The 15959-nt window shown below is 50.7% G+C and overlaps 4 protein-coding genes across 4 annotated transcripts; 3 read left to right on the top strand and 1 right to left on the bottom strand.

Annotated features, from left to right (window-relative positions):
• Window positions 1–1134: 1134 nt before the first annotated feature.
• Window positions 1135–2799, top strand: FPRO_06050 (uncharacterized protein; the record flags this gene model as incomplete). Its single annotated transcript, XM_031229080.1, has 4 exons — window positions 1135–1149; window positions 1246–1341; window positions 1422–2166; window positions 2216–2799. 4 exons carry the CDS (start codon window positions 1135–1137, stop codon window positions 2797–2799), a joined length of 1440 nt encoding a protein of 479 aa, XP_031079352.1.
• Window positions 2800–3623: 824 nt separating this feature from the next.
• Window positions 3624–4450, top strand: FPRO_06051 (uncharacterized protein; the record flags this gene model as incomplete). Its single annotated transcript, XM_031229079.1, has 2 exons — window positions 3624–4167; window positions 4221–4450. The coding sequence occupies 2 exons, from the start codon at window positions 3624–3626 to the stop codon at window positions 4448–4450; spliced, it is 774 nt and encodes a 257-aa protein (XP_031079351.1).
• Window positions 4451–6656: 2206 nt separating this feature from the next.
• FPRO_06052 (uncharacterized protein) lies at window positions 6657–9256 on the bottom strand (the record flags this gene model as incomplete). The annotated part of the gene is made up of 2 exons (XM_031229078.1): window positions 6657–8326; window positions 8374–9256. The coding sequence occupies 2 exons, from the start codon at window positions 9254–9256 to the stop codon at window positions 6657–6659; spliced, it is 2553 nt and encodes an 850-aa protein (XP_031079350.1).
• Window positions 9257–9870: 614 nt separating this feature from the next.
• FPRO_06053 (uncharacterized protein) lies at window positions 9871–10006 on the top strand (the record flags this gene model as incomplete). The annotated part of the gene is given in 2 exon segments (XM_031229077.1): window positions 9871–9940; window positions 9945–10006. Coding segments are annotated over 2 exon segments (132 nt in total).
• Window positions 10007–15959: the final 5953 nt, after the last annotated feature.

Here is a 15959-nt window from a genome sequence, read left to right as displayed (position 1 = left end):
AAAGGCCGGGCTGGGATGGGGTTGAAGCGAGACGAGAGTGGACCATGCCAATGTCATAGGCCAAAGACGCGGTCGCGAAACCGCGGAGCGTGTAAATGGGCGATGCTCTCGCGTAAAATGGCTATTCCTAGCAGCGCCACATTTGGAGAAGACGTCAGTACAACTAGGTACTAAGCCGACGTCAACTGTGGCTCAAAGCTCTCTAAGTGCCTTAGCTGCAAGAGTCAACGATGCGGATGTGGCGACTCCCGCTTTTGGCGGTGGCTGCAGGACTGTGTTTTCTTTTCCCCCCCTGAATATGATATCTTTTGAATGATCATTTTAAACCAAGACAAGTCATGAATCACGGCTTCGCAGGGGGTCGTTGACGTGATGTGCAGCAATTGAGTCATAACGAGAGTTGAAGCGAAAACGGGCAATAAATAATCGAGTTGTTGAGTCACGTTTTGAACGGGACTTGGAGACAGTTCAACTGACGAAAGCCGTGACATTCTCCACTACCAGCGGGCCATTCCCCGGAATTTTGAACTCATATGCAAGGATAGAAACAGTCTCGTCAATGATGCCATTGGTGATTACTGCAGGTACCTTGATACTTTCTTCTATAAAAACATGTATTTTAGGTACATTCCTTACATATGCGTGATACCTATCACCGCATATGACAACTCATCAGCACCAATAGCTTTCATGCAGCATCGTAGCCATCTCACGTTGGTTCTGTCAGTCAAATCCTCAAATCCTTTAATCCTTTTAAAGTGCCCCTATTTCCACACACTCCCATTGGTCGTTTCCCCCCTCCCTCTCAGCCTTGTCTTTTACCTTTAACGTGAGGTGGGCTTGTCTCCCGCCAAAGCCGATGGCCCGTTCACCGATAGCCACTCCTGGCATCCACTGGAAGAAGCAACGCAACCCTTGAGAGTTCCAAGGCCAATGGTGTCATCCCTCACCATAATCACTCTGTCACAATCACTGTCCTCCCGTCTCCGTAATACGCAATCCCTTATTTTTCTCCAAACATTTTTGTTCCTGCACCTCTCTCTTATTATTCTTTCTCACACCTGTCCTCCCTCTTGACCTATCTGTTATTTTTTCTCCGGACCAGATTGATTTCTTTGCGCATAAGGTCAAACCATGTGCCGTTTTCTGGTGAGTCCCCTATAATCAAGATCCCTTATCTATACCTCCGAAGCCGGCTTCTTGGTCGTACGCAGAACACAACACTGACACCCGTAACTCTTTCAGGTCTACAAAGGGAGTGACGAGATTCTTCTATCAAAGCTGATTCTCGATCCTACTCATTCTATTCTTAAACAATCATTTGATTCTCGGTTGCGTCTCGTGGGTCAACCTCTATCAATTTCTTTGACGGACAATCAAAGAAACGTCACATCATAACTGACACATATAACCATCTGCAGGATACGAGACGAGGTCAGAACAACGCAGATGGCTTCGGCATAGGCTTCTACACCGACCCTAAGCTTGGGTCAGCGCCTTGCCTTTTCACATCGACCATTCCCGCTTGGAATTGCACCAATCTGCAGCGAATCGCTTCAAAGACCGCCTCCCGCCTAATCTTTGGCCATGTTCGTGCCACGACCGAAGGTTCCCTAAGCGAAGACAACTGCCACCCTTTCACACACGGTAGTCTGATGTGGATGCACAATGGCGGTCTGGGTGGATGGAAATACATCAAGCGTCGCCTGGGCGAGCGTCTTGCTGACAAGTGGTATCTGGGCGTCAAAGGCGGAACGGATAGCGAGTGGGCATTTGCCCTCTTTCTCGATACTCTTGAGCGACTTGGCCACAACCCAAGCGCTTGCCCCGAAACTGGCTTTGGCCCGACTATTCTTCGAGAGGCTATGAAGCGCACGATCGCGCAAATCAACGAGATGACCGATGCGATCCCCGAAAGCATACTGCAGAATGAGGATGTCGATACCAGAAGCTTGCTGAACTTTGCTGTCACCGATGGTCACAGCGTGATCTGCACTCGGTACATCAGCAGTTCCAAGGATGAGGCGGCGAGCTTGTACTATTCTTCCGGGACCCAATGGACAACACGAACACAATCTGCAAGTGACAAGCAATATCAGATGGAACGCAAGGATAGGGGCGCTGACATTGTACTTGTTGCAAGCGAGCCCCTGACATTTGAGAGAGGTATGCAAAATGGTCTCGGTATTGAAGGGGAGGGGCTGACTTGAAGCAGAGAATTGGGTCAACGTACCAACAAATTCCATCTTGACAATCCACAGACAGACCGTTATGGTCCATCCGATAATCGACAAGTACTATGAGCGTGATCCCCACCACGTTCGCTCCAGTGCATTTGTCCAGGCCAAGGGACTTACATCAAACGAGAAGAACCGAAGTGACGTTGCTAGTCCTGCGGGGGTTGATCGGCAGCAGCAGGAGCTTGAGGGCTACCGCAAGATGATGACAGGCACTCTCAACTTTGGCCCACCTAGGAGCCTCAGTCCCGATATGTGCCGTCAAACCAGAAAGGTAGCCCCTGTGTGTGAGTCGATACCCGTGCCTCAACCACAAGCACCGCCTCCGCCTGCACAGGCAACCACTCCAAGTGAACAAGGCAACAAACCAGCCCCAGCGCAGGGAAACATCAAAGTTAAGAGACGATCTGTCCAGCTGCTGGATGGCAACCAAGGCCAAAGTTCAAACGATTACGATCAAATCTCGGATACCGAAGAGCCAGCGAGGGCAGATGTGCATAACCCTAGGAAGCTTTCGCGGTATTTCCCTGAACTGACGCTCGCATCGCATGCGGGGTCCTAGAAGGACGGGGAGGGGAAGGCTGGGAAACAGGGCGAGGTAATCTGGGGAAATGACATGATAGAAGGGGCCAAAGGGGTGCGAGATTTGGTTTGAGTTTATTTTACGGCCGTGTGTGCTTGGGCATCGCACCGAATATCTCGGCGCTTGTGGCATGGTGTTGAGGTGTGAATTTCATTCAATATGGTGTATTCTACCTAGATTGGCATTTCGGAATGTTTTTTTTTTGTGTTTCATGAATACCCTCGTATCGGAATCACCATATCGAGCCATAAGAACCAAATGGGAATCAAAGTTTACTGTACGACGACGTCTATATGCTTAAAGGACTCGGTTAACATGGTGACAGATGCGTTTAACTTCTAGGCAACAATGGCTTTTGCCGCCTCTTTGTTAAGACAGAGTGCTCATTCGCTGTCACTCGCCCCTATCACGGTCAAATGCGCGTGAGAGTTCAACAGCTCCCACATAATATCATGAAACAGCACACACAGGCAAGCCATAATGTTGAGGCACTGGCAAATAGGGAAAAATACGTCGTGGTGATGACTTCAGAGGCAGTGAGTTGCTCTGAAGCTACTTCCAAACGAGCCTGCCCTCAACGACGACAACCGATTCAACACCTTAACTGCCCGCCAAAGGACGTTTGGCGTAGCCCAAACTGAAGGCGGTGCTTTCAACGCTTTGTGACTACCTAAACTGTGCAGCGCTTCTTCAAACCTACTTAAACAACGTGAGGCTCTCGTTACCATATCCTTTCCTCTTCCCCCTGACCACCTACCTATACGACATATATGACTGAACAGCGAGTGACACTGAGTAACGATATGCCTTGCGGTGTCGCCATCATTCGGTACGAGCAGTGCCTGCACAAGCTCCTCTTCAAGGTCGGATGCACTCAAGGTTGCAAAGAGCTCTGCCCCGCGTCACGTCAAAGAGTCCTCGTCGTCACTAGTTACCTCTGGCTCTGTGAGGACTGCCACAAACGTGAATTCAACACGGAGCTCGCCCAGAGATGCTGCAAATGGACAGATCTCCAACGCGCAGTCCCCCTGGACTACCCCCCTGAGCAACAGACCATGTTGAGCATCGTATTGCAGAACCGCCAGTACCTTGACAACGCGTTCCGCCACAGTGCCCGCGCCATGAAGCTCGAGGAGATCCAGTGGGTGGCAGAGTGGACGTATGAGTATGGCCTTATGCTGTACGATGTAACGGTCGCGGGGAGATGGGATCGAAGCAAGGCTATGAGGAGGATAGACCAGCTGAGGAGCCTGCGTCTCTGGGATCTTGTCGTGATCAAAGATGGACTACGATGTTCTAAGGAGCTCTTCGAGGACCAACCCGAGGAAACCTACTGGACAATCAGTGGTGAGTAAAGCCTTCAGGGGGTATTACAGAGGAGAGAGCCTGACTTGGCCCAGAGCAATTCGCCGAGCAGCATTATGACCGAGCAAGCGAGGGACAGCTCCCTGAGCCAAGTCGACCACAGCCCCCTTTGTTTTTTGAGACTGAGAATACACATACACCTGAGACAAAGGAAAGCGCTGAGTCCCCTGACATGATGGACTGGATCCAAGATGGCGAGGATGATGACGACGAGAAACCCATCACTGAGCAACCTCCTCCATCAGAGCCACTCCCTGACGAATAACTCCATGACACTGCTACAACACACGACTACGACTACCCACGTCTCGCTGAGCCGGTAGTTGCACCCTAGGTGCCAAGCAGGCGGGCCTCGAGGAGGAGACCCGAAGCTCTGGTCGGCAGACGCGGTTATCAACTTTGATTAAGATGCCGTAACATAAACTCCCCCAGCGTCGCAATACACCCACGGCCAACCCACGCTCGCCCGCATCATTCTGTATGTGCATAGTTTCAAGTAAGAGGTATAGGAAATCGAAACTATTCTCAGATTGATAACGTACATGTGATTGCGGGCGTAACGTTGAATCTAACCCCATGACAACTCCACGTTAGTCGGGTAGTTGGTCGTGCCCATCTCCATCTGTTTTGCACTTCCACCCCTTCCCCTTGCCTGATAGTTCATTTCTCATTTCTAGACGTATTCTTTTAATGTCTTACACCCCATCCCACCCTATCCCGCCCTATCTAATAACCACAAAGGAACCCAACTCAAATTGTGTTTGACCTACCTCGTCGGGAATAGCATCAATCTCAGAATGACAAACCTCATCAGCCTCAGGTTTAGTCTGCCCTGTATGCACACCACCCCCCATCACCCCAGCCTCGGTCATGCCTGTTTTCACTCCTGAAACCAGCATTAGCTATGCCTTTCTCTCTCTCCCTCTCTCTCTCTCTCTCTCTCTGTTGTGCCCCTTGATCGTTCGCCGTTCTCACCGAAACCATCCCCCCCGATCCTTGTACACTACCAGCAAGGCTCAGCAGGATTGTTACATGTCGTGGCGTTTTGCCCACCCCTACTAGCTCCAGGAGACAAGGCCGAAATGGATGTGGAGAGAAGGGAGGATCCTTTTAGCTTTTTGGATTTTGCTTGTGATGTTACGTTGAGGAGGGAGATCGCTGACTAGGATATGTTTCTGCGTGTGACTGTCTCAGTTCTCGATCATAATAAAAACGTCCTTATGGCTACATGTACCTGGATGTGGGAATAAGAATTGCAACAGCCTTGCAGTCTCCATTTGGAGTTGCATTGACAGATTATCATACTGTTGCATGTCTCATTCCAAGTGACAGCGCAACGTGGTGCAAGGTGGTATCCCGGTGTAGAATACGTAACTATATCACCATGCATCTGTCGTTTACACAACAACTACTACCGTACCGGTACTTGACTTGACAGAGTTCAAGCAATTGAACTGACAAGGGACCCATCCCCAACTCCATTACCGTAAATCATCCCTAATGTCGATCATTGAACCCATTCCCATCCCCACACTCACTTTCAAACTCTGGCTTGAATCGGCCAAAAAAAAAATATCTGATAGTGGGTTGGGCACTCTGACGTCTCGTCTTGTCTCAATCTCGACCAATCAACAATCTAACCGCGCCTTATCAATCCTCGTCCAGCTGTGCTCTTGTGCAGTATCCGTGCAGTAAATGCAGTAAAAGCCCTTCACCTTCGGCCGGCTCCGCCAGGGACAGCGGAGTCAACCCGCGGTGGCGCCGCTGCAAGCCAGACAGACTCTGACCTTTCGCTTTTAGGAGTACTACGTGGTACAGCAAAAGCTAGCTGGAAATACAAAAAAAAGGAGGCTGAAAATTAGAGGCTGTATTCAACCTAGTCCAGCCCTGTAACGTCTTTGCAACTGCCAAATCCTGCATCGTCTTTCACTAGCACCCTCGGCATATCCTGGATGTGAGGGTCACTCTCGACTCCCTAACGTGCTCCTTGATCGTTCGTTGACTGGCACAAGTAGTAGTTTGACACTTTTCAGGTGAACTTTCGTTTTAATCTCGGTCTCTTTTGGACCATATTCAGTACGTACCCAACTCCAGAAGGTCTGTCCTAATATGCTAAACCGAAACGCCTTGCTTCCTTTCTAACGTAACCGATCCGTATGCTGTTGTGTTGCGTTGCCTGCGTTACATAATACAAAGATGATGATACTAGCCTTTTCGTCAAGCTAAACTCCCAAACTTAATCCCACAGTAGTCCCGAATCCGAATATGACACACACTCACTCACCATTAGGCTAACAAGACCGGCCAACTTCACCAGCCCCTACCCACGCATGCCTGTCTGCAATTCATGACAGCCCCTTGCAACTTGATCCAAATCCCTGATTCCCATCTCATCATCTCAGCCCAGCCCAGCCCCAGCTCAGTCCGAGCACAAACGCCTTCACATGTCAATCGCCGAACATCCCTGCACATCAAAACATGATCCACTCCACCTCCACTCCGGGTCCCCCGATGCATTTGGTCCAGTTGAACGGTCCGCGTTGATCCCCGGTCCTGGTTCCTAACATCAACGGCTCTTCTCCCGCCCAATCTTGGGCCCACAACTTCTCCAGCACCTCCAGAGCCGCCAAGTTGTTCATGTAACCAGAACGGAACATGATATCACGACACTTGGACCGCACCATGTTTTGCTGTAATTCGTTGACGCACTCGCAGCCCGCAACGAAAAGGGGCCAGAGTAGAAACTTCTCGGCGCTACTTCCTGTGTCCAGGTTCGTTGCGTAATAGACCACCTGGCTGACAAGGCTCTGGATACTCTGGTGCCCTGAAGGTAACGATGGGCTCACTAGTCGCTCCGTGTATAACAGGGCGGCATAGCGGAAAGCCTCGGAGAGTGATTCCAGGTCTCGTAGTTGACTTTGTGTACAGGGCTCAGGAAGTGAGGCGCTGACCCTGGGAGCATCGAAGTTCCAATTCTGCAGGGCCAGCCGTGCTTCTTTCCACTCATGCCAAAACAAGGAGCGACCTTCTTCGTATGACGCGGCCGGGGCACTTGTTGGCGCAGTTCGATCCTCGTGGATTCCCGTGTTCGATCGCCCATCACCAAGGCCATGGCTAGTGACACTACTCATGTCCCCTAACTGATCGTTCACATTAAACCCTGTGAGAGATTCTCGCCGAGCGTGACCTAGTGGAGAGATGTAAGACAAGGACGGAGATCGTTCAGGCACTTCCTGAGTTCCATATGCGGCAGCTGCTTTTCGTACGGAGCGATTCTGAGACAATAGATTTAGGCGACCGAGTCTGCTAATGGTCTTGAAGAGCTCGCGGTCACACCCCACCAGGTTCTCGGCTCCAACAGGCAAGAGTTGAGAGTCTGACATCCCACTGAAACCAGGATACACTTGAGACTCGCGCTCGTTGATGCTGGCAGAGATGGCGTCAAAGTAGTTGAAAATAGCCTCCATCCAGGCCGAATTGCTAGATGTTGCAAGATGCTGAGTTCGAAGAGCAAGAATCTTGCTGACACCGGCAAACTGAGTATGGAATTTGGCGATACCGGACTCAACCATGCGGTAATGACATAGTAGGAGGATCGTAGCAAGGACCGAATCGTGAATTGCTTTGGTCCGGTCGTTGAGTTGCTCGTTTAATAGGTGCACAGCCAGGTTACGGTGTTGGTATTCCTCGGCGAGGGACAGGTCGTCGGGCTGAGTGTCTGCCATGGCTTCGGCGGCATGTTTGTCAGCCATCAACTTCTCAGAAAGATCTCGTGTATCACGTCCGAGACTCAGTTTCCTCTTCATGCGGAGATTGCAGGATGCAAGAGCACAAATTGCATGGCTCAAACTCTGGCTGTTTACAGCTAGTCGCAGAATATGGTCTCGAAATGGGTTGTGTGGCCCGTCGATAAAGACCATGGAGGGACACATGATATTCTCGTAGTAATCCATGAAAAAGGGCATCTTGGAGATGAGGTCCTGGCTCACATGAACAGAATGATTTTCGGAAGCGGTTGGCCAACCCGAGGGAGCAAAGTCCGAGTGATGAGATTTGACATCTTCATCTTGCATCGATGGAGACTGCCAGGAGATCGGCATCGAGCTATAGCTGGCGCCATATGTATCGACTTCAGGCACGCCTGCAAACGTTAGAACCAAGGAATTCATTGGTTCCATCTGAGCTTACCGAATGAATCACAATCCCGAACCATCCTATTGCCCATTTGCGAGTCAAAGGTGTCGGTATGCGAGTGAAGGCTGGAGCTCATTTCTGAAGGAGCATGGGCGAGACTGGGGCATGAGGTCGGGGCGAAGGTCCTTGCGTGTTCGGCGTAGAGGGATGCTGGGGGGCTTTGAGGGCCAGGAGAGCTAGTGCCTGTTGTATAGCTGTCGTACATGTAGGACGGGCTGTGAACATAAGAGACGTCGTCTCTGGTATAAGACTGGCTCATGGGCGATACGTAGCCAACATCGGGAGTTAGGGGATCGATGGAAGATGAGAGGTTTTCTGTGACAAGAGGCACCGGGAATCGATGCAGATTGTGTGCTGTTTCTTGAGCGGGAGAATAGTTGACCGAACCCCAGTTTCCTTGGTGGATGGGGGCTGCATGCTCAGGATGGGGGATAGAGAGGTAGTCATATCCTGCCATGGCAAACGGTGTTGTAGGTGCAGAAGCGACTTGTGTCACTGCAGGAATATCAATAGGCCCTTGGCGCATCCGGCTGACTTCATCTTCCGTCCCTGAACGAGCAATGGCAGAGCTTCTTGATGATGCAGTCGAGTGTTTCCTAGGTTCACGAGTAACAGGGGGAGCTTTTGCAATGGGAAGAGACAAGCCACGAAGCTTGCCTCGACTGGCCACGCCAACTCCCCAAGTAAGTTGTGTTTTATAACCAGAGCATTCACTGCCAACCTCGAGACACTGAGAGCAGTATGGTCTTCTACGGTCACACTTGATGTTCTTCTTGGAGCAAGAGAAACAATCATCAGAAGCGCCACCAGCGGGAGCACGTCTTCTGCGCTTTCGTACTGCAGAGGGATCCTTGACCGTGACGGTCGGTTGTGACATGGCGGCTGTCATGTTCGTGAATTTGGAAAGGTGAAGTGTGTAAGAGGTGGACGGGTGTGCTAAGAGAGTTGTCGAGGCCAAGGTATATAACCAAGTTGAGTCAACTTAATGTGTATGTTGACAAGAGTCGAGGTGAAGTTGGTGGAGGAGTAGTGGTATAGTTAAAGACTTTGGATATGAGGAACTCATAAGAGTATAGACAACAGGGAGATTTTAGAAACGGTGGAAACACGATGTTAAAGTATGAATGAAGTCTTCAGGAACGGGGTATGAATATGGAAGTGGCGCTCTAGGACGGTATAAGGCAAGATGAAGGCCAGATAGAAGAGGCGAGGGGTGTTCAGAGACCGAGGAGGGTATCGCCCAGTACTTGAGAGCAGCAACAAGACCCTGAAGCCGCGGCAGGGATCATGATGGGGAGCAGTGCACTCGAGGGGTGCAGGGAGAGTGAGGGGTGTGGGTGAAGTTCATTACAAGGAGTTGGTAGCGTGAAATAGCGTAGTGATGTACCTACAGCAGATAGGCACGTTTAAGATCGAGAGAGCGGGACGTCTGATGAGAGACGGGAGTGGAGAGAGGGGGATGGATGGGGGATGGACGACTCCCATGCCATGATGGGGGCACCACCGTTAGCTCTGGCTTGTCTCTGCTGTGGCTCTGGCTCTGCCTTCGTCTCTGTCTCTGGTAGGTCCTGGCTCTGGCGTTGGCATCATCATCCCAAACCCAAGCAAGCGTGTCTTTTTGCGATGATCAGCGGGGGATCCTTGGATGCCATCTCCATTTCGGCCGAGGTAGACTAGAGGAGCAGAATAGGTTAACCAGTGACAACCACAGAAGGGATTCCCCTGGCAATAAGAAAATGGTTTCAGTCTCAACGGACCCAGTCCAATCTCAATCTCTCTCGGTGTCTTGGCCGGTGCTGGCGGTGATGTATGTATGTCTACAGTAGATAGCGGCAGCGCGGGCCTCCTTCATAATACGTAGGGTACGTCGTTTTTTTGGAGAAGAGGAAGAGAAATATGGAGAGACGACGACCTGAGGAACCAGGAAAACTTCACTCACAATGATGGGAGGATGGAGGGGAGGGGCGGGATCGAAGATTGCGTGGGCGTGGCTACTCGCTACAGTACGAAATGGTAGGTGCAATTGCAACCAAACAAGTTGGTTACGGTTAAGATACCTTGTTTGTCGTATGGAATGTGAGCAGTCGTAAGTATCTATCTCTAGCCCCAGGAAAGTGGTTCATTCTTTGCCTGCGGACCCTGTAAGTCTTTGGGGTAAGCCAGTCCAGCAAGCACCCGCCCCAAGTCTGGTCGGGTGGATAGAACCTCCCATCGTTCGGCGGCCTACGGGGGGTTAAGCCCCCCCGGCTTGATCTCCATGAGCGGTTTAGTGGCCGTCGGTATAACGCTGCGAGGCACCCCTAGCGCTGTTCATACACCGGTATAACTGCCCTTGGCCGTTCCCACATTGCCTGGGGGTTCTGATTTGGCCAGCCCATGTTCATCGAGTCCGTCCCTTGTAGAGCAAGGTCTCACTCGCTCTCTTCCGCCCGAGTTCCCCCCAACTCTCGGATCTTGGGCAGATTGGACTCACGAAACTCTTATTCTGTACTGTAATCGTCGTAGCGGACAAGGGAGCACTCATGACAAGGTTGAAAATCTAGGCCAAGTTGGGCAAAGAGTGCAGCGAGCGCCAAGTCGGGGACGATTGCGCAAAGGGAATAGAGCCTCAAAGCATAAAAGCCGCCGGTAATAACTAAAGATGAGTTACGATTGATGATGCGTGAATATCCAATATTTACAAGGGAACCCAGGTGATGTGGGAGAATTGGGCAAGTTTTGTTCCTCTTTGTGGCTTGTCACGTAGCATCCTCTCGTCTAGATGAAAAACCGTCTGGAGCCGACATGACAACGGTATACGGCCGAAGCACACCTGAGGCTCAATCCAGTCTTGTAAACTCTGTAAGGAGCTTTGTTCCGGCATAGGTCTATGCTTCCAGTCTAGATAGCTCATCATACATGACCCAACGGGCTGGCAGAGTGTCGGTTTGGGGCTAAGATCAAGAAGGAACCTGCATACTGACACTGAGACCGTAGATAGTCTGGTGCGCCAGTAGTTTGACGCTATGGGAGAGGAAGAAGAAAATTTTGAAGAACTCAGGGGAAAGGAGGCTTCAAATTCAATCTGTCCAAGCTTTTTTTCACCTTTCTGTCGTACAAGTCAGTTCAGACTGTAGACTGGAGGTAAGATACCTATCTCTCAGACACTCTCGGAATCGCCGACGAGGCTGCGATAAGTCAACATCTCCCACTGTCACTGGTTGTCAGTCACTACAGACACCAGACAGTCAGTACTGGACGGACGATACTGTAGCTCTTGGCAATTGTCGATCGCATAGCATCGATAGATGCAGGTTCGAAATGGTTCCTGGCGAGAGGAAGATAAGATATCCGTTATCATATCCGTAATGGAAACAAAAGATCTTTATTGCGTGCGAGCTAGGTACCTATCTCAAGCGACAAAAGAGCCAAGACAGGCCAGGATGCACCAGACAAGGAGACTTGCATACAGACATCCTGGATCCATGTAGCGACAAGGGTGACAAAACCGCCGCCGGGTGCACCTTAAAATCATCCGCTGCATTTGCATTTGCAGTTGCAGTTCCATATCCACAACCGTAGGCGCTAAAGCGATCCACTCCCGGGGCTCCGTATGCACCCTTGACCGTGGTCAGGTCAGGTCCTTTTGCAACGTGACGGCCCAATCAGAAATGCCCATTCCTTCGTCTCAACCATCTCCATCTCCACTGAAGACAACCTCATCCACTCCCCATGCATCCATTATCGACAGCTTAACCACTCGCGCTGTGACAAAACAAAATCTCCCCGCCTCTCAGAAGCAAAAGGGCCAAGCAGCCTGGGGTTGCCAAGGATCGCAATTAATCCTGCTACTGTAACTAGGTGCGTTAGCCACCTAGGTAGCTGCCTCCTTACGGTGGAGAGGAGGAGGAGCAGCCGCCTCAGCATCAGCAGCAACAGACGATAGAAGGGTCAGTCAATCTTGAAATCACCTCGGTTCTAGCTCGCTTGCAACCGTGGATCTTGTAAGGCCAACCGTGCCGGAATTTCATTGTGCAAATCAGTTAAGAACAGGGGCCCTACTATCTACAACAGCACGACACAGATGCTAACATTCATCTGGCAACAACGCCGTCATGAAAGATATTATCCAGAGGCTCCAGAGCCAGGCTTTCTTGCAGTTTTGCTGGGTTGGCGACGTCGAACCTCGAAACGAGTCTCCGCTCGAGTCCTACCTCCGCGTTTGCTGGCCGCCTTCCACTTCACCTTACCACATACCTTCAATTGCCCTGGCAGCCCAAGACCTCCCTGGACAGAGGCAGTGGAACCAACGAATCTCTCACCCCGCAGGATCACACGCAAGACAACCGCGCACAACACATGGCGAACCGTGACATGAACAGGGCTGATTACCCCCATGCTTTGAGACAATCAGGACATCCCTCACTGATAACTGGTCAACCATAGCCATGTCGGAAGCATACACAGTTGATCCGACTGCTCGGTTTATCTGACCATTAACCAACTCACGCCATGAATATGATGACGAGAAACTCGAATGGCGGCAATACCACGGATTGGGACGTTGCGGTACATGTCTCTTAGCGGTTGATCCTGAGACCAATTAGTCACGACAAGGCTAATCACCCAGTTGCTTAGCGGTCAACCGTGGCGGCGCCTCAGAAGCAGTTTAGGCTTGTCAGAGCTTCTATGCATTCTTCCACCAGACTTCTTCAGCCATGTCACACAGACTAGTTAGGCGCTGTCTAACTTCAACCGTCTTGGTCCATGTAGTCGACAGCCCTTGCTGGTTCCCCCCACTCGACCCTCTCTCGTGCTGAATTGCGCCCGTCCACTTACATCATTTATGGACTCACAACTTCGGAGACAATTTATCTGCTGTGCAAGCCTGTTTACTTGGCTCACCAGCATCTTCCATTTGGTCTAGAATTACGATATGCTCCCTTCTCAATTTACGGATAGAGCCCGAGACCACCAAGTCCCAGAGGAAGTCCCAGAGCTCGACCCACGCCTCCTCGGCCGAGAAACCCGAAGGTTTCAAGGACAGGAGGATGGAATGCCGGGTGTAAAATCACAGCACATTCTCAATCTTTACAAGACTCTACAGAGTTTGTGTTGCTGCTAAATACGCCCATGACAAATGGCTTCTGAATTTCCAAGATTTCACATTTCAGCGATTCCAATAAAGTGGTTGCTTGCATGCAAGAGATGGATGCTACCCCTCGCACTGAGGGCAGACAGCCAGCCACACCTATGCACGCCGCTCTCGTCATCTGGAACCACTTCAACACCACCACGCACAGCGCTGTCCTCAGTCATTTGCAACGGTTGCCATCATCGCCCTGGCTAGTAACACGTATCCATGTGAAGCACTTTTCAAAAGTATCCAGTGTCCAGCTATCAAGGATCGTATGCTCTGCACCGTCGCGTCACACCACCATGAGATTTGAGCTGCCCTGCACTAGTTATCGTGAAGTGTGAAGCATTGCTCTCCACCACATCCGAATGTGCTTCACCATGCATGTCCGCAAATTCGACGAAGCAACCCTCCCTAGATTTCGAAGCTTTAAGCGTCGCAGCCACATTTCTAGAACACCAACATCCCACCGACCCTATCACTCCTTACGTACGTTTATGGTCGTAGTTGGCTCTACCGCGGGGGTTATCAGAAGCCTTGCTCGACGCCTTGGCGGCTTGACAATAGTCCCCTGGTTGGTGGTACGCATCACATCACACAGCAAAGACAGAAGACTGCATAGACGTTCTTTCGGTTAGGCACTCCAGCCGTTTCGCCGTTACTACACAACCATTGCACTGTGGTCATTTCTCATCGTTGCGCGGTACAGTTTAGCTTATATGAATACCATCTGTGATCGACTTCAGTTCGGCTCTTTTATCTTCAGGGTCAGAGCCAGCTCGGTACTGCTAAAATCCAATCCAACGTTGCTCGCAAGTGTCGGCCGGTCCCGAGAGAGGACCAATCTCAAACATACACTATCAGGAGCCGATAAGGCAGTGATCATCTTGCGCAGGTCAGCTTTAGCGGCTGCATTCGTGGAGAGCTGCAGAGTTTCATCGGTGTCTACAAGAGTACCGATCCTTCGGTCAGGGATTAGGAAAATGTCCACTAAACCGGGATCAACCCGAAGGTTGGGAGCCCGAACACGACAGGGCTTGGACACATACTCCTGGAATGCAGATGTGAAAGGAAGACTTGAGACACAAGCGGGCCAAATAAAGAGTCTGCTAAACGTGATCGTCACTGATCTCTAAACTCGATATAGATGCATGAACTCTTTCAGGCTGATCACAACCCTTTTCATCGTCATTCCAAGAGTTCCTTGCACAGAGCCCTTGAACGAGAGCTGGTCCCTGCAAATCCGACCCCGACGCTTATCCTAACCCTTGAATTTTGAAAACTCCCAAGGCTGGTTGGAAACAACACTATTAATGGAGAACTTCTTCGTTGCAAAACGTCTTGACGCCGGACCTTCCGCTCACCGACAGTACTAGGCAAAACTCTTATCTTCCTCCGCTGAAAGCCAAGATTCACTGGACTTGTCCCTAAAGTCACTATGTGGGCTATCAGTCACTGCTTGACATGCAATACTTACAAAAAGGGTCGGATCATCAAACATGCATTTGCAAATGTTGGCAATCCCTCGTCGTCAGGGCCCTGCGAAATACCCCTGCTTCAAAACAAACGCATGGTGACAACAGTGGCTGTGACAGTGGTGGGAGTACTGAAGTGATTTTTCCTCAGCGGACGACGCGGTAAAGACTGCAACAATATACGGATAAGTCACAACGCTTCAATGGTTGAATGCCGTGACCTGGAGACGACTACCGGCGCCTCCTGTTTTGAAGCAATCAATCAACACACAAGCCAGTCAATCCAAGGTATCGACAGGGACGGTGTGCGGGGGCGGCAAGGGTCTACGTTTGTAGCTATTCCGAACCAAGCTTGGGCTTGGTTCTAGCGCATACACTAAACGATAAAATCGTGCGTTAGAAGGACCGAACGATGCTGCATGGAAGCCAAGCTAGGGTCTAAGCCTCGCACTTTGCAAAAAGCCCTCTCTGCTCTTCTTCTTCCAGCACTACCAATCTCTCCCAAAGCGACAGGGGGGCGCTTAGAAGCAGTAACCACTCACTCACTGACAGCGAGGCATATCCATGCCAATCAGGCCTCGGTCATGACGGTCCCTGTCGCCGGCTCATCAACCTTATTCAGTCACGATAGTATCTTTTCATTGGCTGCTGGTGCGATTGATGAGTGTCTCGTTTCTCATCGCTGGAAAATTAAGAAGCAAGCGCTACATTACGAAAACTAGAGCAGTCCAAGGCCCAAGTCGAACTAGGGACCCAAGGCTGCCTCAAGCCTTTGGTCATAGTCGCATCTTATTATGATACTAGGAACAAGCTATTTTAGGTTCTAATCACCGCCTCGGTATTGTTTTACGTCTTGGCTCGCATTTGAATGTCTATTTTTTGATCGGATTCCCACTCACCCGAGTTGTATCCTACGCTTTGCCTGAGAGCTGATAGGCACTGAATGCAAAGGAGATTAAGGTGTGCGAAAACCTCGAGGCAATCGTTTT

This window comes from Fusarium proliferatum (genome assembly GCF_900067095.1).
Source record: "Fusarium proliferatum ET1 genome assembly, contig: FPRO_scaffold003, whole genome shotgun sequence".
Lineage (NCBI taxonomy): Eukaryota > Fungi > Ascomycota > Sordariomycetes > Hypocreales > Nectriaceae > Fusarium > Fusarium proliferatum.
The sequence above is the reverse complement of the archived record's forward strand: the minus strand, read 5'-3'. Positions and strand labels throughout refer to the sequence as shown.